General features: G+C 46.9%; 2 protein-coding genes and 1 long non-coding RNA gene across 7 annotated transcripts in view; 2 read left to right on the forward strand and 1 right to left on the reverse strand.

Annotated features, from left to right (window-relative positions):
- SPEG (striated muscle enriched protein kinase) overlaps positions 1–13,197 on the forward strand; it is a 148,130-nt gene extending 134,933 nt beyond the window's left edge. For all 3 annotated transcript variants that reach the window (XM_048485695.1, XM_048485696.1, XM_048485697.1), the window contains 11 exons: positions 50–208; positions 558–674; positions 1,238–1,405; positions 1,527–1,649; positions 2,266–2,430; positions 2,713–3,448; positions 4,774–5,013; positions 8,358–8,581; positions 9,661–9,736; positions 10,088–10,237; positions 11,236–13,197. In XM_048485695.1, coding sequence (XP_048341652.1) covers positions 50–208; positions 558–674; positions 1,238–1,405; positions 1,527–1,649; positions 2,266–2,430; positions 2,713–3,448; positions 4,774–5,013; positions 8,358–8,581; positions 9,661–9,736; positions 10,088–10,237; positions 11,236–11,440 — 2,363 coding nt within the window. In that variant the 3' untranslated portion in view covers positions 11,441–13,197. The remainder of the gene's footprint in view (positions 1–49; positions 209–557; positions 675–1,237; positions 1,406–1,526; positions 1,650–2,265; positions 2,431–2,712; positions 3,449–4,773; positions 5,014–8,357; positions 8,582–9,660; positions 9,737–10,087; positions 10,238–11,235) is intronic.
- Positions 1–27,076, reverse strand: part of LOC125426877 — a 53,302-nt gene that overhangs the window by 22,816 nt on the left and 3,410 nt on the right. The window lies entirely within an intron of this gene.
- Positions 21,253–26,784, forward strand: SPEGNB (SPEG neighbor). Its single transcript, XM_048485698.1, has 5 exons — positions 21,253–21,407; positions 21,864–21,976; positions 24,179–24,486; positions 25,440–25,581; positions 26,161–26,784. The coding sequence occupies exons 2-5, from the start codon at positions 21,864–21,866 to the stop codon at positions 26,297–26,299; spliced, it is 702 nt and encodes a 233-aa protein (XP_048341655.1). The 5' UTR covers positions 21,253–21,407; the 3' UTR covers positions 26,300–26,784.

Genomic DNA, 27,076 nt, shown 5'->3' on the forward strand with positions numbered 1-27,076 from the left:
TTTTAGCCAAGGTGAGAGCGATCCCTGTCTCACACGGTTCTTCCTGCAGCTCCAAGTGATGGTCAGCGTCGTGGTTCTCGCTGGGAACGCTGGAACATTTCTCGAGCCAAAAAAGACAAAGTTGCATCACAGCCCAACATTCCTGCCAGCCTGCTGAGAGGAGATGGCGTTGTCATTTTGAGCCAACCTTACGTTCTCAGTGAGTCAGGTATGCCACTCGAACGGGACTGTGAGAGAGATCTGGCTCAGCAGGAGGGCCTGGGGGGCTGGGTGTTGCTCTTATCTATTCAGCTTTTCTAGAAAGTTACAACTACTCAGGAATTGTAGTGGGCTATTCTGGGGAAACATTTGATGAGAATGGTGAAGGCATGATCCAGGTCCTCAAAGAGCTTCAGTTGTCCTCTCCAACTTTTTCCCCTCAAGGACTATAGTTGTAGCCTGCATCCGATTGATCATTCTCCCTTGGAAATAAGAAAAGATGCCTTCTAAATCTTTTAGTGCCAGCTTTGCAATAGCTTCCTCCCATTTGTAACTTCTACCTTTATTTTCTTATCCAGACTTCCCTCCAGTTTTCCACATAAAATTGAAGGACCAGGTATTGCTAGAAGGCGAGGCAGTGCAACTCTGCTGCCTTCCTGCTGCCAGCCCTGCCCCTCATATACTGTGGATGAAAGGTAGGCTGTGCATCATAAGGATTTGTATTGGGCTGCAAGAATCGGACTCAGCTTCCAAGAGTCTAATAATGCCTGGAGGTGATTTTTTGTGTCCGCTTACATGGCCAAACAGGCATCCTGTCAAACAACCACACTGAAATGTTACTGAAGGCAGACCAAACATAGAGCTAAGAAAATACTGAAGTGACACACAGCCTAAAGTTCCAGGACTGAATTGAAAGCTGTCGTTTGAATAACAGGCCATGACAAAAATAGATGGAACCACGCTATCCCAAGATCTTTATGGTGCAAATCCTGTATGGTTGGGATCAGCTGCCACTCAAATAGCTCCATTCTCCATAACACTGCAGAATGCCAATTTAATTTCATTGGGACTGGGACATTGTAGGTTTAGCCAGCATAAAGATACTCCTTCTTTTGAAGTGCACATGGTTGAGCAAAAAACTACATTAAAAGATACTAGCGGAGTTCAGGGTGGAAGAAGATTGTGGAGGGCATTGTATAAGTGATATTGGTTTCTCCAGTAAAGTTGTGTTTGATAATTATTCCTCTCTCTCACATAGATAAGTGTGCTATTGCGTCAGAGGGTGTTCTCAACATTGTGGCATGTAAAGATGGCCGTCAGCTGCTCACCATCTCTAAAGCCTCTAAGAAGGATGCAGGCCTGTACGAATGCAATGCTACAAACGCCCTGGGCACTGCTACCAGCTCCTGCACGATATCTGTTGCACGTAAGAGCACAAGGAGGGTGTCTTATGATACCTCCAGGCATCTATGGGCATATCTGTCCCATATCTTGTGTGCTATCAGTTACCTCAATTATTTTGTCTTTTTCATACCTACTCCAAACAGGGCTTCCTGGGAGACCAGGGACTCCAGAAATCCCCCAGAAGTACAGGAACACAGTTTTGGTTCTGTGGAGGCCAGCAGATAGTCAGGCACCATGCACATATATGCTGGAACGCAAGATGGATGGTATGCATTAGTTGGATGTGGCAGTAATTTTCATTTCCTTTACAGAAACTCTATTATATATCCTAGTTGGAGTTCTTACATCTTCCCTTTTGCTCCATTTTGGGGTTTTATGAGATGTTCTGCCCATTACCCTGGTTCTTTTGAAGCTATTCCTTTCACCTCCCATCAAGGTCTTGAGTGGTGTCATTGTACTCCACCCTGGGCAGATCTGTGCATGTGCACATCTCACACTAGATAGGATGCCATAAGGCCCCTTTGTCTCATGTGCAGCATTACTCTGATCAACCTACAATACAGCCAATATGTATCATATGCTACTGTGCCTGACCATTCCAAAACAGCCAGTGATGCATCGAGACAGTAAAAGAAGGCTCCCTATTCTCCTTGTCCATCCTAGCCTCATTGTGTTCTGCACAAACCATGTATAGAGTCAGCCCCGGTCTGAGAAAAGTACTCAGCGATCCTCATCTACCCAGATAGATGGGCGTACTCAAGACTTGCTCTCTACATGACAAGAGCAGTTTCTTACATTCCACTACCACTGAGCACAAAAGACATGTATCAAACACAGCACCAGGTCCCTTTCTCTTAGGATATCCTTCTGTTCTTTACCTAGGAGAGCATGAGTGGAAAATAGCCAGCTCAGGCATTGCTGACTGCTACTTCAACGTAACGGATCTTCCAGTTGGGAGCAACATCAAGTTCCGCGTTGCCTGTGTCAATAAGGCTGGACAAGGGCCCTATAGCAACCCCTCAGGGAAGGTGTTCATTGAGAGTGCAGGTGAGAATGTGGTCTTCATCCTGAATTCCATCTTGAATCCTTAATTAGTCTCAGCACACCAACTGATCAAACTGTTATTTTCAGGGATGTGCTTGCCACATAGTATAAAGCTCAGATGTTTTAACGTCTAGGTTGTTTCAAAAGTAGCCTTTTTGTATGGAATTGACATTATTAGATCATGCAGCCCCAGATCACATTGTGAATTTTGAACCTGCTCTTCGCAGTGACTAGGGTTAAGGTTGCGTTTACTGTGGTTGTCCTATTCTCTTTTCTGACATACAGAACCCAAGGCTGCCCACTCAGCTGTTACTGCCAAAAAGAGCATGATGGCCCAAGAGAAGTCTTCCACCAGATCCACTCAGACCCCTGTTGATCAGCTACCCCCGCCAACATTCAAAGCCTCAGAACCCCTGCCTTCCACCCCTCCGAGGAAGCAGAAGGGGTCAGTGCCTCTACTAGGACAGTCTCAGGCTAAGGAGGAGAAGTATTTGGCTACAGAGAAAGAAAAGACCACAGTCATGCCACAGTTCTCCAAAGACACATCTTCTGAATGTCCAGTCATTACAGTGTCTTCTCCAGAGCCAGCACTGAAGCCTACCAGGACTGCGTCTTCTCTCAGCACCCGCAGCAGCTCAACAACCACCAAGATTCCACCTGCCCCAACAGCCACTCCTGGCTCTTCTCTCTCCAAATTCTCTCCTATATCTCCCGCATTACCAACCCTCACGGCAGACTCACCAGTGACCATTTCCCCCAAAGCTCTTCCTTATGTGGCTACCTCTTTTGTCTCTAACCCACCAGCAGAACCCACTAACACAGAAGGTGCATCCAGTCCCCTGACTACCCCCACTACAGAGGATGTGCCTTCCCCTACACGGTTGGTGAGTCGGAGTGCCACCCTTACCAGAGACACTGTGAGTGGTGCCCGTGGCAGGCTCACTTCAACTGCAAAGGATGACTCATCTTTGCGCCAGGGGGTCCCTCAAAAACCATACACCTTCCTGGATGAGAAAGCAAGGTTAGGAACATGTCAGTTCTGCGTGGGGATTTTGTAAAGATAGAAGGAACAAGCATATTTTCCCAAGGGATGAAGCTATAGACCTACTTTTTAAAAATGAAAGCTGGGAATCCAGAGAACCAACCTGCTGCTCCTGTAGTTCCAATAGTATAGGAGTATAACAATATTATAGTACAGGCTTATTTTTTTAAAGAACCTGCCAAAGCCCTGGTAGCCCAGGGAAGGGAGGTGGCCACTTCCAGGGTACCGGGACAGGGAAACTGCAGGAAAACCTGCCACATGGATGTCCCATTGTTTCTGCATTTCATCCATAGCCAGTTTAGCTCTAAAATCTCATCTCCATGTGGAAGCCACCATAGTGAGTACAGATCATTTCTTCTGAGCCAACCCAAGGAGGCACCAAGTAACTTCAGAAATGTCATAGTTGCACCTCAAGAGTTTTAGGATGTGCCATGGGCCTTCCCAAGATCTTATGGATTCCATGGACTTGCTGGCAAAGGGATTCTGAGAAGGCCTAGAAATATGCCTCAATGCTTCTTCTCCCCATTGCCTTGTCTGCTAGATGCACAATTCATGGGACAGGGTGGAGGGACTTCCCTCTTCTTTTATGCCCTTCCTCTCTTTCAGCAAATCTTCCTTTTGTATCCTCACATGTATTCTGAAGATGAGATTTGAAGGGTACTAGTATCATATGCTATATAATTTCTGTGATTAAGCACATTGCGGCAGTAACTCTGGACTTCAGTTAGTCCTTGAGGAATTTCACCAAACTTAAGCTCCCTACTACTTTTAGAGTGTCAGCTATTCTCAAGATCCAAAAGCATCTTTGGGTATTGTAGCATAAGGCAAGAATAGCAAGCATGTTATTAGCACTTTCTGTTCTCTGGGCATCTTTGTAATGTTAAGCAGAACTAGTACATCTCCCTTCCATGGAGAGATGCCTGGCCTTGCATCTGTCTTCATGAGGGGAGTTCTGCTTTGGTTGTCACAAAAAGTTATCGTGAAGAGGATGGGTAAGTGTCTTGATGTTCTCCCCATAAGTCATTACCATGGTGCTGGAAAAAGACTCCAGTCTCACACAAATTGTAAATTCTAGGAAACAGGTCAGCTGGTTTTGATGCTGACCAACAGGCCCAGGCCACTTGACCAACAGGCCCAGGTACTGAGAAGCCAAGCTGCTTGAGAGGTAGAGAAGTCAAAGGCTCTGCATTGAAAATAGTAACCCATTTCTCGCCTTTACCTGTGCTTTGTTAGGGCGTTCTGCCTTAGCCTTAGTTGGACAATCCAAGATATACACTGAACACATGTTCCTTATGTTTGTTCAGGGGCCGGTTTGGAGTGATCCGAGAATGCAAAGAGAATGCTACAGGCAAACGCTTTATGGCCAAGATTGTGTCCTATGAGGCAGAGGATAAACAGAGTGTTCTGCAGGAGTATGAACTTCTTAAGGGCCTGCACCATGAGCGCATCATGACACTGCACGAGGCCTACATCACACCCCGCTACCTGGTGCTCATAACCGAACACTGCACAGGGAAGGAGATCCTCTACCACTTTGTTGACAGGTGTGTCAGGCACTCACAGCATGAGAGACAATGCTGGGAGGGGTAGGGACCACAGAGGAGTTTGGGAGGTAAAGTCACATACAGTTACTGGCCAGGACAAAACAGCTTTTACAGAATATCGCCAGCATTCTGCCATGTACCTTTAGGTCTCTGTATATCCAAATCAGTTTTAGTTGAGTGAGAAATCTGTGGTGGGAGTTGAAAACTTGGGTTGCTTGGGGCAATCAAAGAGGATGAGTGACAGAAGGGCAGAGCAGAAGCAAAATGAAGGCCAGATAGTCCAGTCATCTCCATGTTGCCCAGATATGCAATGATATTCACTGTCATCATCCAGGCTATAATATGGCACAAAATGAAGTTAGCAACATTACCTTGTCCTTTAGAGACCTTGTAAGGACACATTTAGCATAGATTTAGAAAGGCCCTTTCCGCACGGGCCATTTACAGTGGCCCAGGGACAGCAAAAACGCCGTCCCTGGGCAGCTGTTCGCACAGGAGGCACTGCTGGATCACAGCAGCGCCGTCCTGGCCGCCCAGGAGCAGTGTGAAGCTGCTCCTAATAACCTCGCTCGTTAAGCGAGGTTATTCTAAACCCTGTCTTCTTATCGGTATGGTGCGAACCACACCACTGGGAAGACGGCACTTTCCCCATCCCTCCACTCACCTCGTCCTCTAGCGTGCTCTGGAGGCTGTCAGGGACCCGCCCATGCTGCCCTCCGACCTTCAGGGGTGGGAGGGTGGGTGGGGGGGGGGGGGGGGGGGGGGGAGGGGGGGGGGGGGGGGTGGGGGCGGGGCGGGGGGGGGAGGGGGGGGGGGGTGGGCGGGGGGGGGGGGGGGGGTGTTGGTGGGGGGTGGGAGGGCTGGGGGGGGGGGGGGGTGGGGGGCGGGGGGGGGGGGGGGGGGGTGGTGGGAGGGGGGGGGGGAGGGTGGGTGGGGGGGTGGGGGGGGGGGGGGGGGGAGGAGGGGTGGGCGGGAGGGGGGGGGGGGGGGGGGGGGGGGGGGGGGGGGGGGGGGGGGGGGTGGGGGGGGGGGGGGGTGGGGGGGGGGGGGCGGTTGGGGGGGGGGGGGGAGGAGGGGGGGGGGGGTGGGGGGTGGCGGGGGGGGGGGGGGGGGGGGCCGGGGGGGGGGGGCAGGGACCCGCCCATGCTGCCCTCCGACCTTCAGGGGTCAGAGGGCAGCGTGGGCGGGTCCCTGACAGCCTCCAGAGTGATGCTGGAGGACAAGGTGAGTTGGGAGGGATGCAGAAGAGGCAGCTCTGTGCGAAGCCACCTCTTCTGCGCCGGCTTCTGCGGGGCCACTTGCACACTCCCGCGTGAACGGCCCCCACCCCTCCACCGGCATAATTTCTGCAAGTGGAGAGGCGCCCTTTCCGCTTTGCGGAAAGGGCCATAGAAAGTCAAGCCACAGGCTACAAGGGCCCAGGTAGGCAGAAGAGTTGCTGTGGAAGGAAGACTATTTATTACATTCTGATTCCCACTCACAGGGATCCATCAAGTCACTTGGGAAATATAAGAATGTGCAAGTTGCTCCCACACTATGACCTTCATCAAGGGAAGGATGTGAATGGATTACTGTGGAAAGTGCTGCTGGATGTATTCGTGTTCATCCCATGTTTCCCCACCACTCCTTTTCTTCTGTCTGTGGTTAGAAAGCTGGGCTAGGATCTGGGACACTCAGGTTGACGTGCCCACCTCCTTTAGCCATCCAGCTACTTTAGGTCAGTAATTTTCCTTAATCCTAATCTCCCTCATAGAATTGAGGGGAGGGGACAACCATTTTATTGTCCTGTGTTCCTTGGAGGAACAGCTGGATTAAAACGGTTTCCCATCCCCTTCCCATTGTATGTTTTAAGATGCTTGACTCGGAAACCTTCCTCTATATTATTCTTGTGTTCTTTAAGCATCCCTAACATTATTTATGGCACTGCACAAATAAATTATATGAAATCATCATGGAAATTGTCCTAAGTGCTACAAAAAGTCGGAAGACCCCAGGTGCTTTCTGTCAGTGCTGCTTACACTCTTATTTTACAACAGGGGCTTTTATTTCAGAGCACTCTGTACAAACAAGAGCTTTCCAAAGTCCCTTGTTTTTATGCTGGCAGGCAAACTAAATGCTTTGTTTCTCTGCCCTGGATCTAGCACTATTCAATATTATGATTAACGACTTCAGAAGAATGTTACGTTTTTGCTGATTATACAGAACTAGAGAAGGCAAGGGAATTGCAAAATCTTTAGGCTATGATTTAAATTAGAACAATCTCTGTGAGAAGGAACACTGGGCAGTCTGGGGGCAAAGCAATGAAATCCAATAAAGGGTGTGGAAAGCGCATAAGTCTCAAAAAAGACCATTCTACCCCCTGTGGACACATAACAGAAAATAGATGGTTGAACATTCATAGAGGCCTGTTTTTCAGATCACACACAGTTATCCTCGGGAGGATCTAATGATTAGGAGATACAAAAAAGCAACCATTGCAAATGCACTATGTTTGTTCGTTTGTTTGGGCAATCTACCACCAATATCACATACATATAAAATGGAGTCAGGGCCAGATCAACCATAGGAAAAAACTGAACTAGCACCTTACATGCCAAAATACCAGGAGTATCTTTCTCAGGTATGCTGTTATCATGGCAGAAATTACATGACCTGCACTTTTGGATTTTATCCCTTTCCTCCCACCTACAAACATGTTTATCGATTATTTTAGAATCTGTGCATGCCCCAAGTATGGGTACCCAAGGAAGCTGTATTTGACCCAGGTTAGCTAATGTGAATTAGAACAGTATGATAGTTAGATTGTTGAAATTAAAAAGGGAAATAGTGAAGTAGTGTCCTGGTCAGACTTTGATTGTTTAGTGTTATGTTATCATGCTGTTCAGCTGGGGGATGGGAAGAAGCCTAAATGTTAATTCACTAAGTTTTAAGCCAGTTCTGAATGAGGCTGACTGTACAAAAGAGCTGTAAGAAAAGATTATTTCCACACATTTACATAATAAAACTGTTATACAACATAGAAACGATTGTAAATGAGCAATAAGAGATCTTTACCATCTAGCGCAGGGGTCTGCAACCTGCAGCTCTCCAGATGATCATGGACTACAATTCCCATCAGCCCCTACCAGCATGGCCAATTGGCCATACTGTCAGGGATGGATGGGATTTGTAGTCCATGAACATCTGGAGAGCCTCAGGTTGCAGACCCCTGATCTAGTGCATGCTCCCTGGTGGTCTTGTTTGGGGTTAATGGCAACTCATTAAGACTATTGGTACCAGTGTAGGCACAGGAGGGTGGACTCACGGGTCTCTTCATCTTCTTACCTGTCTGTTTCTGCCTGCAGGTTCCGTTACTCTGAAGATGATGTGGTAGGTTACGTCACACAGATTTTCCAGGGATTGGAGTATCTGCATGGACGGCGCATAATCCACCTTGATCTCAAGCCTGACAACATTATTGTCTCCTCCTTGAACACAGTAAAAATAATTGACTTTGGCAGTGCCCAAAATTACAACCCCTTGGTATTGCGCCAGCTGGGGCGCCGTGTTGGTACTCTAGAATACATGGGTGAGTATATTTAAGGGGTTGGAATATCATAGGATTGGTCAGGAGGAAGCCCAAAGGAGTGCATGAAAGGCATGTTGAAATTGCTTTTCCAATGGTAGATGAGCTCTAGTGCAAGGGAGTTACATGCCAGTGGGCTGGAGTGAGGACTGAGAAGCCTGGTTGTGGAGTGAATAGCAATCCCTCATGTCAAGTGCTTGGCTTCTGTACCAACTCATTGGGAAAAGGAGAAGGGATCTGTCTTAGGTTCCTTACAAAGCAAAGCTCACAGGCTCTTTTGGTTATCTGTCAAATGCTGCTTTCTTGTGGTGAATGTTTCCAGGAAGACATGATAAGAGAATGGCTGTTTTAGCATCCAGAGTTCCCTGCTATATTGCTATTTTTGCAGCTGTTCATCCATCTTTTCCCCCTTGTCTTACTAGCCCAAGCAAAGTATCCCTTCCTTTATTCTTTTGCTTCCCCCTCTCCCTGCAGTCTGAACATTCTGTGTACACTTGAGATACACAACATCTTCCTTAATGAACTCCATTTGCCAGTGGCGTAGTGCCAAGGGGGGTGCATGATGCACTGGGCAAGTGCTGGTGCAGCAGGGGCAGAGCGAGGGGGAAGTGTGCCCAGTTCACACATGCACCTCTCCAAGCCCCCAGAACGCCCCAGAATGCCCCGTTCCACCCCGCCACACCCCTGCAGGGGCGCCCGCCCGGTGCATTGTGCACCCCCTGTCCCCTTGGTGGTGCGCCCCTGCAGTGTGGAAGCATTCCAGGGCAGGAGCATTCTGGGGACATAGCAGGGGCGCAGGGCACATGCATGCCCCGGGCGCAGTTCCCCCTCACTCTGGCCCTGCCATTTGCTTTAACATAGCACTACAACCAAGAGCCTCTTTCCTGCCAAATGTCTGCCTCTCTGTACAGCTGAACTCTTTACTCTCCATGGTTCTGCTTTGCTCTCCAGGAGCTCGACTGCCTCTTGGACTAGGCCTCTGGAGATTAACAAGCACCTTTCCCTTATAGATGAAGTCATGTCTTTGTAGTACAATTATCAGAAGCCTACCACACATTTTTTGTTCTTTCCTTGCTTTACAGCTCCAGAAATGGTAAAGGGAGATCCCGTTGGTTCAGCAGCTGATGTCTGGGGTGTGGGAGTCCTCACATACATCATGTACGTAATTGACTGTGGAAGCTAGAGTGGCTGTGTGCAAGAATCATACCCGCAGGAGAGCACAGATGGGAATTAGAAGTGTATACTAGGCAGAAAGCATTAACTTGAGGTCTTTTTCTGCCTCATCTGGCCATATCCATTAAGGGACAGGAGCAGACCATGCTCCTACAATTTCCTGACTATTCTCCCATCAGCTAGTACACCTTAGCTCTGATAAATAACTATGCAACATAGCACTTCCTATACAAGTGCTTTCTCATTCGTAGTTTGAAGAGCTGGCTAGGTAGATGAATGATATAGTCTTCTTGGGAGTGATTTTCCATTCCATCTGCTCTCTCATCTTACTATCAGGCTTAGTGGTCGGTCACCATTCCTTGAAGCTGATCCCTTGGAGGCAGAGAGCAAGATTCTGGCAGGGCGCTATGATGCCTTCAAGCTGTACCCCAATGTCTCCCAGAGTGCTGCACTCTTCATTCGCAAAGTCCTCTCTGCCTATCCATGGTAAGTGGTAGAAAAAGAAGGGAAACAAGTCTGTGGTGGTATCACTACAAGTGTAGCAGGGCATATGTGGACAATTTCAGACCAGCCTGGTCCAAGATTTAGGATAGCTTCAAGCCAGATCTCAAGTATTGGAAGGGAGTTTCTCTTCATGAATCATTTTGTGCAACAGAGTTCTGCAACATAGTGCTGGCTCCAACCAGCTTTTCCACTGGAGAGAAAGGGATAAGAGGGTTCAATCCGGCCACCAGAAAGGCTATGCTGGGCAACTTGGGACCTGCATGGGTGAAAGGCATGCGATACCAGGACTGGCATAAGGAAGAGAATTTGGTGAGATTGAGTGAAAAAGCTGACTGGACCCATCCCACAGTTCCTGTGATAAAAACATAGCACTGTCCAGCAATGGGTCTGCTTAGATCATACTTCATGAAGGAAATCCTACAATCTGGTATTTTATGATAAGATCCCATGAGCTGCTATGGTCAAGATGGCTGTCAAGAGTAATAGAAGTAACACAGCACAGCCTGAAGCCAGACCTGACCCAGGATCTCTGCAATCATCTTCATTTGATTCTTAAAGTGACTGAAGGTGATGGCAAGTATGTTTCACTGAGAAAAGTCTGAAACTTTCCTCCAGCACAAGGGGCTCTTTCTGTCACAGAACAGCCACATGAGTTGGAGGAAGTCTTAAGTTGGGAGAACACCCTCCAGCGCTTGCACACATGCCTTGGGCACTATAGAATTAGAAATCACAGAGCACCTGCTGCAGAGGCAGGTCAGACTGTGCACGATGGTCACTAAAGCAGGCTGAAAAGCAAGATTCCTTGCGAGAAGGAACAGGGAGGTCCTGGAAGACAAGAGCTCTGACCACAGTCCTGCTACACCCCAACCATGACGCTTTTTACAGAATCTGTTTCCCAGTCTCCCTACTGTCTGCCCCATGGGAGGGTGGAGAGGGCTGAGGAAAGAACTGTTGTTGACTGGCATTTCTTGTTCTTGCAGGAGCCGCCCCACTATCAAGGATTGCTTTGCTAACCCTTGGCTTCAAGATGCTTACCTGATGAAGCTGCGGCGCCAGACCCTCACTTTCACCACTAGTCGCCTGAAAGAGTTCTTGGTGGAGCACCAGCGTCGGCGCAATGAGGTGGCCACCAAGCACAAGGTCTTACTGCGCTCCTACCATGGCGCCAGCAGCCACATGCCCTAGCCATCTGCCCTGCCGGAGGAGCCACAGAACATTCCAGCAGGGGGCGTGATGGGTCAAGCACCTGTCCACCCAGCCAGGGTGGGACTGGTTGATATACCTCATGGATCAGGCAGAGTCGTCAGCACTGGCCACTGTCCTTCACTCCACCTACCAGTCCTGGCAGTAAGCTGCCTTAGAGGGGTGAATTGGTGCCTGATGACAGGAAATGTCAGATTGACTAAATTTTCTACAGCAGGGCTGGGGTCAAGGAGGGTGATTTACTCTGGGAAGTGTGAGGGGCTTTGAAACAAGGACATTACTCAGCCACGGTGAGAAAGCCGCCTCATCAAAATAGCACCACTCTCGGACCTCAAAGGTTCCACTGCGTGTTATGCCAAAAGTGCTGCCTCTACGCCCTGTGTAAATCAGGTACCTGGAAAAAAAACCCAGTCCTTTTGATTAAATAACAGTGGACATAAAATAGGCCATCTGCAGCCCTAAGAAGTGAGTCATTGTTAACCTGAGCTGGGAGAAGAAGAGGGATCAACCTTGGAGCCTGCGATGAAGTCTTAGCTCTGGGAAAATCCAGTCCCTGCCTCTGTAGCTGACACACAATATAGGGATGGAATGCTTCAGCATTTTGGGTCTGTAAAGCTAAGGCATGGAGGATATGGTGTCCACTCCAGTTCCAGGCTTAGGAGTAGTCAATAACCAGAAACACTAAGGAAGGGAGAAATACAGAATTGACAGGAATTGATAGGAAACCCTGGGGTTTCTCCCCATCTACATCTGCTGAGTGTCTGGAAAAGGCAGGCAGTATGAGGCACCTACCAGCAGTTTCTCCTTATTCACTCCTCATCTTCCACTCTGCAAATCTGTTCCTGCGGCATGTACTTTTCTGTCACTCACAGGTTACAGACACACATTTTCCTCTCTCGGCCTTCAGAACTGATGCAGACACAGGCATCTTATCTCCTAGCATGCCTTCTTAAAGTTCTCACTTCACACATACCCTCTTTCTCACTCACACTGCACTCTCTCAATGCTCTTCTGCCCACAGCGAATCCTGGTGCCTGCAAAACAATCATAATGAGCCCCATACAAACAGGCACAGGCTCTCCAAACGTTATGTCCTTTGTTCTTCCACAGTTAGGCAAACATATTTGAGCTTCCCAGGACACATATTGTGCTTCTGTTGTTGGAGGGGGGAGTGAGCTGGAGTTCACTATTGAGGAAGAGATGGGAGGGTCTCTTTAGCATTTCCTCCTACTGGCCTTGGGTGCAGCTCTCTGCCTTTGCAGAAGCTCAATATTGCAGCAACAGATGGAGTGAGGGGAATTATTCACCCACAGGGATGAGGAAACAGGCCTGGGTCTTCCAGTATTGCCATGAAGCTTGGGCTGTGAAGGGTCCATAGCAAGCCACACTTGATCTGTCTCAATGAAAATGGTAGACAACATTCTGAAAACCAGGTCTAGAAGTTCTCTCAGCTGCATTCAACAGCAAGTGGGGACATCCAGGAGGTACAGAATGATACCTGGTGAGCTGAGCTGAGGTCAGACCCAGGAGTCTGGCCAAGGCCCAAATCCTACTGCATGAATTCAGCTAACCTGTCCAGGCTTGGCTGTATGACTCCAAGACCAGAGTTTTCTGCCTCTGTCTTTTTATCCCCCACTCCTCCAGTGCTCCAATGTGTTTTGATTGTGGAGATGCTAATTTCCTTCTGGCGTGGAGCAGGCAAAGCAACCAAGTCAAAATAAAGGCAGTGGATAACCCTAGTGGCTCTGAGTGATCTCTGGGAAGCTAACAGGTCAAAATGACTTCTATCTACAGTTGAAAAAAAAAACCCTGAAAGTTTAATTTGTTTTTCTATAACACCACATCAGAGACCAAAGTGAGCATGACCAACTGGTCCATATTGGGCTATGTACAGACATAGTGTTGTCCCCCTCCCCAGTAAAAACACCCCCCAGAACATTAAAAACAGGGTTTAAAGTACAGATATATAAAACTAAATAAAACATATGAACATCTAAACACACAAACAGGGAGGATGGCTAACAAGAGTCAATGAGAGAAAGCCAAACAAAACACAAAAAAGTCTTCAGCTGTTGGTGGAACAGTGATAAGAGGAAGATTCTCCCTGGGGGGAGAGTTTCAGAATTTTGGGTGCAACAACTACAAAGGCCTTTTCTTCGGTTGCCACCCGTCTTGTCTCAGATAGCAGGAGCACTTGGAGCAGGGCCTCTGGAGATGACCAAAGTGGCTGCGCAGGTTTATTATGGGAGATGGAGCTTAAGATATGCTGGCCCGAAGCCATATAAGACTTTAGAAGTAAATATCAGCACCTTGAATTAGGCCCAGAAGCAAATAGGAAGCTACAGCAGGTGCAACAAGACTGCAGCAGAATGGCTCTTCTGACCTCCTCCAGTCAAGATTCTGGCTGCAGCATTCTGCACCAACCGTAACTTCCAGACAGTCTTCAACAGCATCCCCACACAGAGCTGTAATCTAATCTGAAAGTAAGGGTGCCTACTTCGTATTGGGGAATACCAGGAGATTTGAGAATGGAGCCTGGGAGAATGGGGGTTAAATCGGGGAGGGACCTTAGTAAGGTTATCTTCCAAAGCAGTCATTTTCTCCAGGACAAATGGAATAAACATTTTAATGAATAAATAATAAGTTATTTATGTCATCTGGGGATGAGTTGCAACTCCAGGAGCTCTCCAGCCACACCTGGAGGTTGGCAACCTTATCTGGATGTTACCAGGATACCGACCACAGCGAAAAGATCTTTCTTGCGCAAGAAGGGCCACTGCTGGTTCCCCAGGTAAGCTGATGAAAGGGACCCTGGGCAGTGGTGCCACCTGTTTGTGCAATAAGAGATGTAGGTTCAGCAGAACCCCCAGGCAACAAACCTGTGCCTCAAGGATTGCAACTCTGTTCCTACAAGACCTCTTGTCCTCCAGAGAGGATCTGCATAGAAAATAGAAATCTGCCAGGTATGGTTTCTCCCATCGCAGCAACCTTTATGGAAGATGAACTACCTAATAACGTTAATAATTATTCTGATAATGAAGATTCCAATACCTTGTAGCGTTCCTTCTCCTATGCAATTTGTCAACAGAGGCTCTCAGTGGGGTTGCTAGCTCTAGGTTGGGGAAAACCTGGATATTTTGGGGAATGGAGCCAGGAGAAGATGGGTTTGGGAAAGAGGGTGATTTCAATAATGTCAAAGAGCCGTGGTGGCGAACCTTTGGCACTCCAGATGTTATGGACTACAATTCCCATCAGCCCCTGCCATAGAGTCACCTTCTGAAGCAGTCATTTTCTCCAGGTGAACTGTTGCCCAGAAATCAGTTATAATCCCATGAGATCTCCAGCCACCACCTGCAGGTCAGTCACCCTTGTTTTCACAGGATCATGACATGGTATTATGGAGATATACAATTGCTACAGGGGAAATTAAACAAATCCTGGGCTCCAAAGCAAAGCAGCAATGTTTCAAAGATGTAATATAGGCAATGTGCTACGTTACAGCCTTTCAAGAAGCTTCTCTTGAAGCACATTGGTGTGTTAATGGAAATGGGACTTTGATCACCAAGCCTTCACTGCAGACTTTTGGCCCAGTCCTGGTTATGCTACTGAAATTTGCATTACAAGACTACTTTAGGGCAATAAGAACAAATCAGCCTGTTCAAAATGTAGGTTGAGCAAATCTATGCAGAGATCTGCACATGATGAACTGGTCACACAACGGCTACATACATACATTTCCAGCTAGTCTATCCAGTTTTGTATTGGTGGCCTTCATCCCAAGCAAAAGTAAATGGTTGAAGTTTTTGCCTTGATTATTTGCATGTCAGAAAAGGTTACACCTGCTAGACTGCAAGAAGACTAGCTGTTGTTAAAAGCACAGGAGTCGGGGCAATAAAAAATGTGGCAAAACTGTGCCAAACTCACTATTGAGAAGAAATGTTAAATGTAAGTGGAATTGCAAGTCAGGCATATGATAAAGTGCACCAAGCTCCTGACTTGACCCAGTCTCATTAGATCTGAGAAGATAAGAAGCAGAAGAAGAGATTAGTTAGATTTATATCCTCACTCTTTCTCTCCTGTAAGGAGACTCAAAGGTGCTTACAAATTCTCTCCTTACAACAGACACCTTGTGAGGTAGGGCAGCTGAGAGAGCTCTGAATCATGCATGTAGGTAAGGGGGGGTTCTCGGGTTTGAACCCCCGCCCCATTCATGTCCGAAGCTCCGCCCACCCGTTTGTGGGTTTTTAAAACGTTTTAGTGCTTTTTCGATTTTTGGCCTGCAGGGGGCGCATTGTTTGGGCTAGCAGCACCAAACTTTCAGGGATTTTTTGGGGGACTCTCTTGATGATACTACCCGGGTTTGGTTCGGTTTGGTTCAGGGGGTCCAAAGTTATGGACTCCCAAAGGAGGTGCCCCCATCCTCCATGGTTTCCAATGGGAACTAATAGAAGATGGGGACTACACCTTTGAGGGTCCTTAACTTTGGACCCCCTGAACCAAACCTCGGATGTATTATCAGGAGAGTCTCTTATTGATACCACCCAGGTTTTGTGAAGTTTGGTCCAGGGGGTCCAAAGCTATGGACTTCCGAAGGGAGTGCCCCATCCTCCATTGTTTTCAATGGGAGCTAATAGAAGATGAAGGCTACATCTTTGAGGGTCCATAACTTTACAACATCCTGAACCAAACTTCACCAACCTGGGATGTACTATCAGGAGAGTCTCTTATTGATGCCACCCAGGTTTTGTGAAGTTTGGTCCAGGGAGTCCAAAGCTGTGGACTCCCAAAGGCGGTGCCCCCATCCCCCATTGTTTCCAATGGGAGCTTAGGAGATGGGGCTACACCTTTGAGGGTCCATAACTTTGGACCCCCTGACCCAAACTTCACCAAACCTGGGTGGTATCATTAGGAGAGACTCCTAAAGATACTCTGAAAGTTTGGTGCTTCTAGCTTAACCATTGCACCCCTGACAGCAGGCACCCCCCAAATTTCCCCAGATTCTCCTTTTAAATCCACCCCCTTCGGCATGGATTTAAAGGGAGAATCTGAGGTCCTCAGTTTAGAAGAAGAAGAAGAGTTTGGATTTATATCCCCCCCCCTTTCTCTCCTGTAGGAGACTCAAAGGGGCTTACAATCTCCTTGCCCTTGCTCCCTCACAACAAACACCCTGTGAGGTGGGTGGGGCTGAGAGAGCTCCGAAAAGCTGTGACTAGCCCAAGGTCACCCAGCTGGTGTGTGTGGGAGTGCACAGGCTAATCTGAATTCCCCAGATAAGCCTCCACAGCTCAAGTGGCAGAGCAGGAAATCAAACCTGGTTCCTCCAGATTAGAATGCACCAGCTCTTAACCACTATGCCACATTGAAAGTAATGCTGTTTCAGAGATAATCCACCCCCAAACAGCATCACTTTCAATGTTGTTTAACTAGGGACCCCAGATTCTCCCTTTAAGGTGGATCTAGTTTAAACACCATTGAAAGTGATGCTGTTTGGGGGTGGATTCCTGCATTACAGCGGCTGCCGTCTGGGGCCTTGTGGGGGCATTTTTGGACCTGCCTCAGCCAAGAGGGGAGGGGCAGGGGAGGGCAGGGCAAGGGAGTCTGCCATCCCCGACCTCGGAGAGCTGCTTTTATAAGCGCTAGGCCAGGGCCGGGGCTTGGGGAGGTGTGGCCATGCCCTGGGGCGGGTGGGGGTGTGGCCCCACCCCGCACCCCACCCCATAAAAAATCTATACCTACGTCCCTGCTCTGAATGAAGTGCAACTAGCCAAAGGTCATCCAGCAGGAATGTAGGAGTGGAGAAATAAATCTAGTTCACCAGATAAGAGTGGAGGAGAGGGGCATCAAACCCGGTTCTCCAGATTAGAGTCCACCTGCTCTTAACCACTACAGGGTCTTCCGGGCCCTACTTAGTATTTGAATGGGAGACCATCAAGGAAGTCAGGAGTTCCTTTAAAGAGGTGCCTCTTGTTCCTATCTGAAAGGACCTTGCCTTGAAAACCTTATGGGGTTGCCATTAAGTCAACTGAAACTTGACAGCACTTTCCACATGCATACACCAAGTGCCACAGCCATTCAACCTGTGTTTTCAACATGCCTGTTTAGTTGAAAGGACTGGCCTCTGCACTAACACAAGAAACATCCTGAGATGAGATGAGCCAATCCACCATTTTTCCTGCCCGCCACTGCCTTGCTTGCTTTCTTGCAACACCCTTTTTGGCTCCTTTTTGTTTTCTAGTGAGCTACTGCTCACCTGCCGTTTCCTTGTTTCCGCTGCCTGCCACCATTTAGTTAGTCTATTTGTTTACTGACTTATTTTTTGCTTTGGGGGTGTGTGACTTCTGTGGCGCTTCACTGGCACAGTCTTTTGCTTCATCAATAGGCACTTAGACTTGTAAAAAAATTAAGCCCCTCTGAATTATCTCAAATGGTGGAATTAGGATGGAGGGAAGCAAGAAAACCCAAAGCGAGAGTAATGCATGCCATCTCCTCTACTTTCCCTGCAAAGGCAGGGGGAAAGCTTGACCTTTCCACTTTTGGAAACTGTGGGGAGTCTCTCATCTGCTGTGCGGGGCTGGAGAAAATGTGTGCACAATCAAGAATCTGCCCCAAAGGTAATGTACCCTTACTGTGGAGCAAACCACAGTGCACAAATGGCCTCTGTTTGCTGGGGAGTGGCATAAAATTACGAACTCTTATTACCTTACATAAGCTAACTGACATTTATATCTGTGAAATGTTAACAATCACAACAATAATATTGTATTTATATTCCACCTTCCCCCTACCAAAGCAGGGCTCAGGGTGATTTACAACAGAAGGTACCAACAAATTCCTCAGTAATAAACAAAAATGACAAAAACATAGAAACACAAGTAAAGATAACAACTCTAAATTTTTTGTGTCTAATTGTCTGTCAACCCCTAATAATGAGACGTTTAGATAATATTTTAGGCAGCATAAACGGGTAACAAAAAAATCCAGCCTGGTTAAAAACAAAAAAAGAGGGGCTGGGGGAAGGAACTGAAAGAGAAAAGTGACAGGAAGGGAGGCACAGGGTCTAGGCCAGAAAATAGAAGGGCAAAGATGTAGAACCATTACTGTCCTCAAACATAGGCCTGGTGGAACATCTCTGTCTTACAGGCTCTCTGGAACTGGCAGAGGTCTGTTGGCCCCAAGACTCCTTGGACAGAGCGTTGCACAGGTATGAGCCACGGCCAAGAAAGCCATGGCACTGACTGTGGAAAAACAGATGCTCTTTGAGCCAGGGATAACTAGAAAATTGTCAAAAGAAGAACACAAGACACTTTGGATGGGTATAACAGGAAAGCCAGCCCTACAAATACAAAGGTCCCAAACCATTTAGGGCTCTAAAGTTAAGTACCAATATCTTGAATTTGATCCAGAAGTCACTCTGAAGCCAGTGCAGTCCCGTGGAGCACAGGTTGAATATATGCCCTCCAGGAAGTTCCTGTGAGGGTATGCACAGCTTCATTCCGGATCAACTGCAATTTCCAGAACAGTTTCAAAGGTAGCCCTTTGTACAGCAAGATACAGTAGTCTAGTCAGTAGGTGACCACTGCATGGATCATTGTCGCTAGGTCAGATCAGAATAGGTAGGGCACGAGTTGCTGGGCCCGGCAAACATGATAAAGGCCAAGCTAGTGACCTGGGCCTCCAGAGAGAGGGTGGCATCTAGACCGCTGGTAGAGACAATCAATGTTATCTGAACTCTGTCAAGAGCTGGCAGAGAATTTGACCAATCTGGTCTGATTTGGCCCAGCCAAGGACCTCCAACTTTGATGGATTTAACTGCAGGTGGCTGTGCTTAAGCCATCCCACCACAGCACCCGAATACTTGGCCAGTGCATCTGAGATAACACCTGGCCAACCATCCATCAACAGAAAGAGCTGAGTGATATCCCTGCCCAAAACTCGGAACAAGTTAGGCAAAAGAGTGCATGTAAATATCAAAGAGCATTGGGGAGAGGACCACTTCCTGAGGCACCTCATATACTAAGGGGTGCCCCCTAGTGCCATTCTTTGTCCCTGACCATGGAGGAGTGAGCTCAGCCATTGAAGGCCTGCACCATAATGTTGGTGAGGTGGTGGGTCAAGAGAATTGGGAAGGGAAGTACTTTTAGTATGACAACTATTACTATTGAAATCATATTACTATCATAGAGCTTTATATTTCAAGCTGAAGCTTGAAGCCTGGCTTCTGCGATGGCCAATTTGTTCCTTTTTGCAAGAGAGCTAACATGGAACATGAAACAGAAAAGTTGGACTTTGTTCACCATGCAATTGTATCAAGCGTAACCAGTTATTTGGCTGTTCTCCAATACATTATCCGCTGCACATTTCTGTTCTCTGTTATATTTGTATGTTTCATTATACAAATCTTGTTGTATTGTCCTGTACTTTGGAGAGTTTTGATGTAAAAAAATTAATTAACTTACATTGTCTTGTCAGTTCTGTTTCTTTTAGCCCCATAGAACTCAAGCAGACAGAGATTATACATGTATGCTGCAGAGCAGCAGGGCCATGGAAGGAGCTCACTTAGCAATGGAGGAAACTTCTTTGCAGTACTGGTAAGTTCAGAGTCTCTGGCTCGTGACCCTGTTGCCAAATGCTTCCAGCTCAGTGGGTCCCACATTTCTGCCTGGGGTGGGTGGGTGATAAAGAGTGGGGGTCTCTGGTATAGAATAGCTGAAGATCAGTGTCCTACAGAATCCTTTGCTTCTGGAATCAAGAGGACATTTGGTTTAACCTTTCCTCCTGCGGCTGTGTTTTTTAAAAGGCTAAATACCTTTCTGTTTCAGCTCCATCATGCCACTGGGAATTCTGTGAAAGGAATTCCCAGTGTTTTCATAGTTCTAAAAATCAGATGTAAAAAATCAGGTCCCTGTTCAGATTGGGACAATAGCACTAAGGGAGTTTCATGTATTCTGCTATGATTTTTTTCCCAAATTGAGAGGGGTACCACATGTCTGATTTTTAAGGAAAGCAGCCGAGAGTTCTATGTACAGTAGTTGAAGGATACACTTTTCCACAGAAGACAGGCTGTCCTTGGGTTATACGCACTTTCTCATGAGAAGGATTTTTTTTTTTTGTAAAAGACACGTTAGTAATATTGTGTATATTGGACAAGAGAGAATTTTTCTTCCTCCCTCATAATGGTAGGTCACTCAATGAAATTGATTTCCTGTAGATTCAGGGCAGAAAAATAAAGTACTTCATGCAATGAATAATCATGGAATTCATAGCCACGGGGTCTGTAGTGACAGCTGCTGCCCAGGATGACTTTAAAAGAAGACTATTTCTAAACTATTTCATGGAGAACAGGTCTATCAACAGATATTAGCCGTGACAGTTAATGGAAGAACTGTGATCGGAGGCAGTGCAGTTTTGAAAGGCACCTGCTGGGGGAAGAAGGATGGCTGACTTCACGCCCTGCCAGTGAGCTTGCCAGCAGCATCTAGTTGGCCACTCTGGGGAACTAAATAGCCCACTGGTGTGATTCAGGGTGGCTCTTCTTATGATCCTTTTTGATCTTCTTAAGGCAGCCTACGCCACTGATAGCAACCCAGACGGCAGGGGGCTCAGCCTGCCACTCCCCCTCTTGTCTTTCATCCAGAGGGCAGGAATGATGCAGCTGCTCCATCTCCGTTCCCCTGGGCCAGTCAATGTGATTACACAGCACTGGGCTGCAATCAGCGCGGCCCCAATTCTCACAGGTACCTGGCAGCAGGCTATATAAGGGAGCGCTAAGGATTCCCACTTGAGCAGGTGGTACACGTGCACCCCTTGCCAAAGAAGGAGACGTCAAGGCAGGAATGCAGCTGGGGGCATAAACAGGCCTAACAGTTCCCCTGCAGTGATATAAATTTGGGTGGGATGAGGGGCGTGTGGCCTTTTCCATCACAGCAGAGCTGCCTTGGTGTTATTGACGGTAAGAGATTCTACCTTGTGGCTAGAGACAGAGCCCTCAGAGCACCTACTACAACCCTGCAGGCACACAGACACCGCTTGACACCTCGTAGCCTGGGAGCTTTCCCCAGTGACTTAACTACCTTCATTTACCCTGATGTGGCTACAATCATACAGCTGCTAATGATTTCCAGGGGACACGTATTAATTCTGCCTTAAGGAACTCTAAATTGATGTTCTAATAAAAAGAGGATAGCAACATCTTCCAGCTGTCATCAGCCTCCAGTGGGCTTAGCTGATTTGCCCTCAAAGATTCTGGAGGGGTGCAAGCCAGCACTGGCAGAGACTCCTCATTTGGGTACACTCCTCATCTGGATTTAAGAACGGGTAGGGGGAAGGCACGAAGGAGGGCTGGAGTCTGCAGCACGGTGCCATTGATGGTTTCTTGCTGTGATGCTGAGTCTTCTATTCTCCACAGATGGCCCCCAAGAAGGCTGCAGCCCCTCCTCCACCAGGCTGCTCCCTGGACATTAATGACCCTCAGGTGCAGGATGCTGCCATTCGCATTCAGGCATCCTACCGTGGACACAGGTAAGAGGAGCTGGGCAGGATGCACCTAGGCAGCTGGATTTATTTTGTGCTGTTTTTATAGCTTCTTTTCATATTGATAATGCTGCTGTTGTTCTTTTTATGAATCAATGTATTACTTCTAATTTGTGAGATGCCTTGAGCAGGTTCCTAGCAAGGGGGCAGATAAATTGTCCAAACAAACATTTATCATAATGAGCAGCAAGGAAAGTGAAATGAACTAGAAAAGCATGGTCTCAGAGGGGTTATTTTTAGGGGACAGGGAGAGGGGAGAAGCCTGGAGGATCTGGCAGTTAGATATACAGTATAAAGGAACAGAGGACAGGGAGGGGCAGCTTAAGATATGGACAATATATGTGGATTGGATGAGAGAAGCCGGAGTCAACCAAGAAATATGGTAGAAGAGGCAACAAAGAATGAGCTTACTGCTGTTTGGTTGAAAAACCGTTAAGACATAATTCTGAGGGGGAGGGATAAAAGGGGGAAATGTATGGTTTGGGAAAATGTAAATAATAATACAACATTGTAATGAGGATTCAGACTATACAATTAAAATTATATTTAAAAAAGAGGGGCAGCCTCAGGCTGTGCTGAAAAGGGGAAAGGGTCCAGGGCATGTCCTGAGAGCAGGGAACCTAGCTAGAACAAGAGAGTGAATGTATCTGTCTAGTGGTGTGGCAAGTCAGGAGGGTCTTCAAAGGGTGAGGAAGAGCAGACCCAGGGGGTGTTAGGAGGCACGGTAATTTTAGACTATGGCTGGACAGTGGGGGTGGGCAAGCAGACTGTGGCCAAGGGATAATGGAAGAAAGTCACAGTGTTGAGTTAGAGAAACAGCAATGAAAGCTCTAAAACAGAGCAGAAGCCAGGAATCGGGTTGCACAGCTTTAGGAATTTATCCAGTGGGAAAACTGACAAGGAAAGAAGGAACTTGTTTTTGCTGTTTCCCTTCTATAAATGAAGGATAAATTTGTTCTGTACAGCCATAGGCCTTTACAATCTACAACATAAAATCATCAAGTAAAATTTAAAACGAGTAAAATCCCCCCAAAAATCAGGTCATCTTTAAAATCCTCATAACATTATATTTGTACACCAAAAGAATAAAATGCAAATCTAGAATTAAAACCAACATTAACATTCTCAATAAAGCTATTTTTATAACCCAAGAAGATAAACTTCAGTTCAATTAGTTGCTTTCTTTGCCCTGATTTTCCTAGCGGCCAGAGCAAAAAGCACTATTCTGTAAGAAACAAAGGAATCCACATCTGATAACAAAAAGGTTAATTTGTCAAGAGACAGATAAGAAATATAAAGTAGTAAGTATATTAGCCAGGAATTTAGTCCTACGTTCAGTGTACAGAGGACAGGCCAAAACAAAATGGATGAGATCTTCCACTGAATTGCTGCTTATGCAAATGCATTGTGCTAGTGTGTTTCCCTTCCAACTAGAAGTCCTTGGAAGTCAGGAGTTAACAACAGAAATCTCCAGGGCTTTTATAGTATGCTAATAAGCAGCTCTGGTTTTACCAGACCAGTTCCTAGCTTTTCTGCACCCAGAGTTAATATTTCTATTACAGCAGACCTGGCAGCACCCCAGATGCCTCCACCTACCCTCAAAGCCCAGCCTCTCTGGCCAATTCATTCCTTGAACTTTTCATGGGTTGCCAGTTGGGTGCCTCACTCCATTCCTGGCTACTGCCATTTGCCATACCATCGTCTATAAGTAAAAATAGGTTGTTCAGTTCAGTAAAAAGAGGCCACTATCAGAAGAATCTAAGCTTTTCCCATTGATATTTTTATTGGATGTCAGTTACAGGGAGAGTGGAGAAAGGGGGCTACTAGAGAAAGAAGAACTCATTGTCTGATTTTTGCAATCAGTCAGAGTCTATCCATTGATTTACTGTTTAATAAACAATTAGGTACACTTTAATAAAGTACTGTTTTGTGAGGGTGGGGGTTTGGCCAGTTGATAACATTCTTATTCCAAGTGTATTACAAGTTGCCTTCCTAATTGTGTTCTATGTGGCTCTTTTACCAAATAACTGTAATCCCTTTCTGCCTAGGGTACCCTACAAAAAAGGGCTTAGGGTACCCTACAAAAAAGACTAGTCCGGTACAGGCTGAAGTTAAAGAGAAGGAAATCTGCTGGATCCCAAAAGGAGTCCTGAATGTCCATCTGCCTTCCTTCTCTGTTTCCACTCCCAGGTCCCGCAAAGAGCTGAAAGAAAAGGGCCCCCCACGGGTGCTAGAGAACCTCAAAGATGTGGTGCTGCTTGAGGGGAGTGCAGCCAAGCTTGAATGCCGCATCAGTGCCTTCCCTGACCCATTCATTCGCTGGTCCAAAGATAATGTGGAGCTCAAGGATGGGCCGAAGTACCGCTACATCTTTGAGGACCCTGATATTGTAGCACTGGTCGTGCGCGATGGCACTATTTCTGACCTGGGCAAGTACACCATCTCTGTGAAGAACCCTTTTGGAGAGTGCTCGGATTCAGCACGCCTCCTTGTGGAAGGTAATGTGGCCTACTTCTTCTTTATATTGCCTCCCTTCCCTTCTAAACTTAGCCACAAACATCCCTTGGGCAATCAAACCACTCTGGTGAAGCTCTTCTTTTGGGGAGTGTTTCAGTTTGGCACCCCTCATTGGGGAAAGTGGTACTGCCTTTTCTGCTCCTTCAAGTTGTTGTCCTGCCCAGTCCTATTCAGAGCCTCATGCCTTCCTCCCTGGTGTGTTTATTCATACCACTGGCTCATTCAAGCCATGTAGCATTAGTATTGTCTTGACGATGATCCCTCAATTCGTGCAACAAATGGAGCAACTGCACAACATATAGCATTTTACCCTGGATCTTTGGACTGGACCTGCAACTCAGGGAGCTCCCACAGGGAGGTATGAACAACAGAAAAACAGAGGCTGTTTGATTCATGCGGAGGAACATATCCTCCCATTCCAATTCTGTAAAACCCCTCCTTATCATGCTGCCCAATCATCTGTCTTCTTATATTGGATTGATAGACAAAAGGCAGCATGAGCATAAGACATAATGATTCATCTTTGAAAATAGCAGAAAGAGCTGTACATTCAGTCAGCACTAAATTCCCAGCTGAACTCTAGGATCCAATGGCATCTAGAATCCTGTCTTGTCTTCCTCAGAGAATTCCATAAAGACCACCTACAACCAATGTAAGATTTTCCCCTTGTCTTGCCTTCGTCGAAAAAAGGGGATCCTTTATGAAAGCAGTGGGATAGCAGTTTTTAAAGCAAAGCAAAACAATGCTTCAGCAGCGAGGGAAAACATAACAAGCTCTTTTATGAAAGCCATAAACCCACTCCTTGAGCCCCACACATTTGCTTCTCCTCCCGTTTCTAGTACCTGTCTAAAAATAATACATGCATGGCCTCAGGATCCTTTTGACGGAGAAGGATCTGTGTTCTAACCTCATCATCATCCCCTTCCCTTTACAGTACCTGCCAAGATTGAAAAGGGTCCTGACAGCACAAAGGCCAAGAAGGGAAGTACAGTCAACCTGACGGCCCACATCAGTGGGGAGCCAGCACCTGATGTGGGCTGGGCCAAGGACGGGGAGGATATTGAAGAGGATGATCGGTGAGCGAGGTTCCCTACTGGAGAATTACGCCTCCCATAGCACCAATATAGTGTGGGCAGGTGTGAAGCAAGGGAACAGGAATAGTGCCAGTTCTCCTTTTTCCCTTTCTTGTGTATATATCCACACCAGGGAATAATCAGGTGACCTAGATGGCTGTTGCCCCAGTTTACAACAGAATTGCAAGAATTTAACAGTTATTCCTTTTTTAGAGAGGAGGTTTTTAATTCTCATTGTCGAGAATTTTTAATGTGTACCAGTTTCTACTAAATGTACAGAAAGGAACATGCATGGGGTTTGCAGCTGTAGTCAGAAGGTGTGAGAGTCTTCATTTAACATAGATCTGAGGCCTGTCCCTCATCCTCTCACTGACTAGTTACAGTGAACTTTACATGGAGCAGGCCAACAATGGTAGAATTATGGGCAACTAAGTCTATCAGAGTTCAGTCTGAAGCTTTATATGGGGGTAAGGAGGATAGGAAGATGGTTAGTTTGAAATAGCAGCAGCATTTAAGGTGTCCCCCAACTTTGGGTACACTCAGGCTCCTCATTTAAAAGCTTCACTTCTCTTGTCTCTGCAGTTTGTACTATAATATCGGCAGTGATTCAACAACTCTCACCATCAAGAAGGTGACCCCAGAAGATGCTGGAAAGTATGAGGTCTTTGTAGAGAACAGCCATGGCATGGACCAGTCCTTTGCACGTGTTGATGTGATTTGAGCTCCTGCCTTCCCTGTATGCCCCTCCCCACCAAAAAACTCTCTGCGCTCATCAAATATAGCCCAGGGTATCCTACTGCCTGACCCTGGAATCTGACTGACCATGGAAAATGACACTGCCCAGTCCCTGGTGCTGGAGAAAGCTAATGGGACCCTCAATGGTGCTACAGAAGATAAAATACAGTACCCTGCTGTTTCTCTTACGGCTCCCTTCAGTTCTCTCACCAATGTCATTCTGTCTCAGGGGGCACACTCTCCCTGGCTAGAGCCCCCCATCCTGTCCAAGGGCCAAGTCCATTCCTCAGGCAGATGGGGTAATGGCTGGCTAACAGCATTGCCACAAGTGCATGATGGGCAGCAGTATGCACTAAACACCAGTACTCCTTACAGTGCGCCTCAGAGACAGTGAATCATCTTGGAAGTTTCCAAACTTGTCTTACCTGTTTTATTGCTATATGAATTAAATAAAACCTATTGATAATACAAGGCCATCTGTGTTGTACATGCAGTTTCTGGCCCAGAAATTGAAATAATGCAAGTTAAGTATTTTAGGGATGAGGAAAGTTTAATCTTAGGTAGCAGAGGTTTCTGGGGAGGTTGTTTATGAAGAACAGTGCTTCTGTATCCTACCGAATTCTTTATTTTGTACACACTCATACATATAATTCCATGGCCTCCCATTCCTCCTCACTCTACATCTTCCCTTTCTTATATTAACTAAAATACTCAGAATCTGGACCTACTGTCTCAAGGCATCTCAAGACATTTATACAAGAGG

This window comes from Sphaerodactylus townsendi, linkage group LG02 (genome assembly GCF_021028975.2).
Source record: "Sphaerodactylus townsendi isolate TG3544 linkage group LG02, MPM_Stown_v2.3, whole genome shotgun sequence".
Lineage (NCBI taxonomy): Eukaryota > Metazoa > Chordata > Lepidosauria > Squamata > Sphaerodactylidae > Sphaerodactylus > Sphaerodactylus townsendi.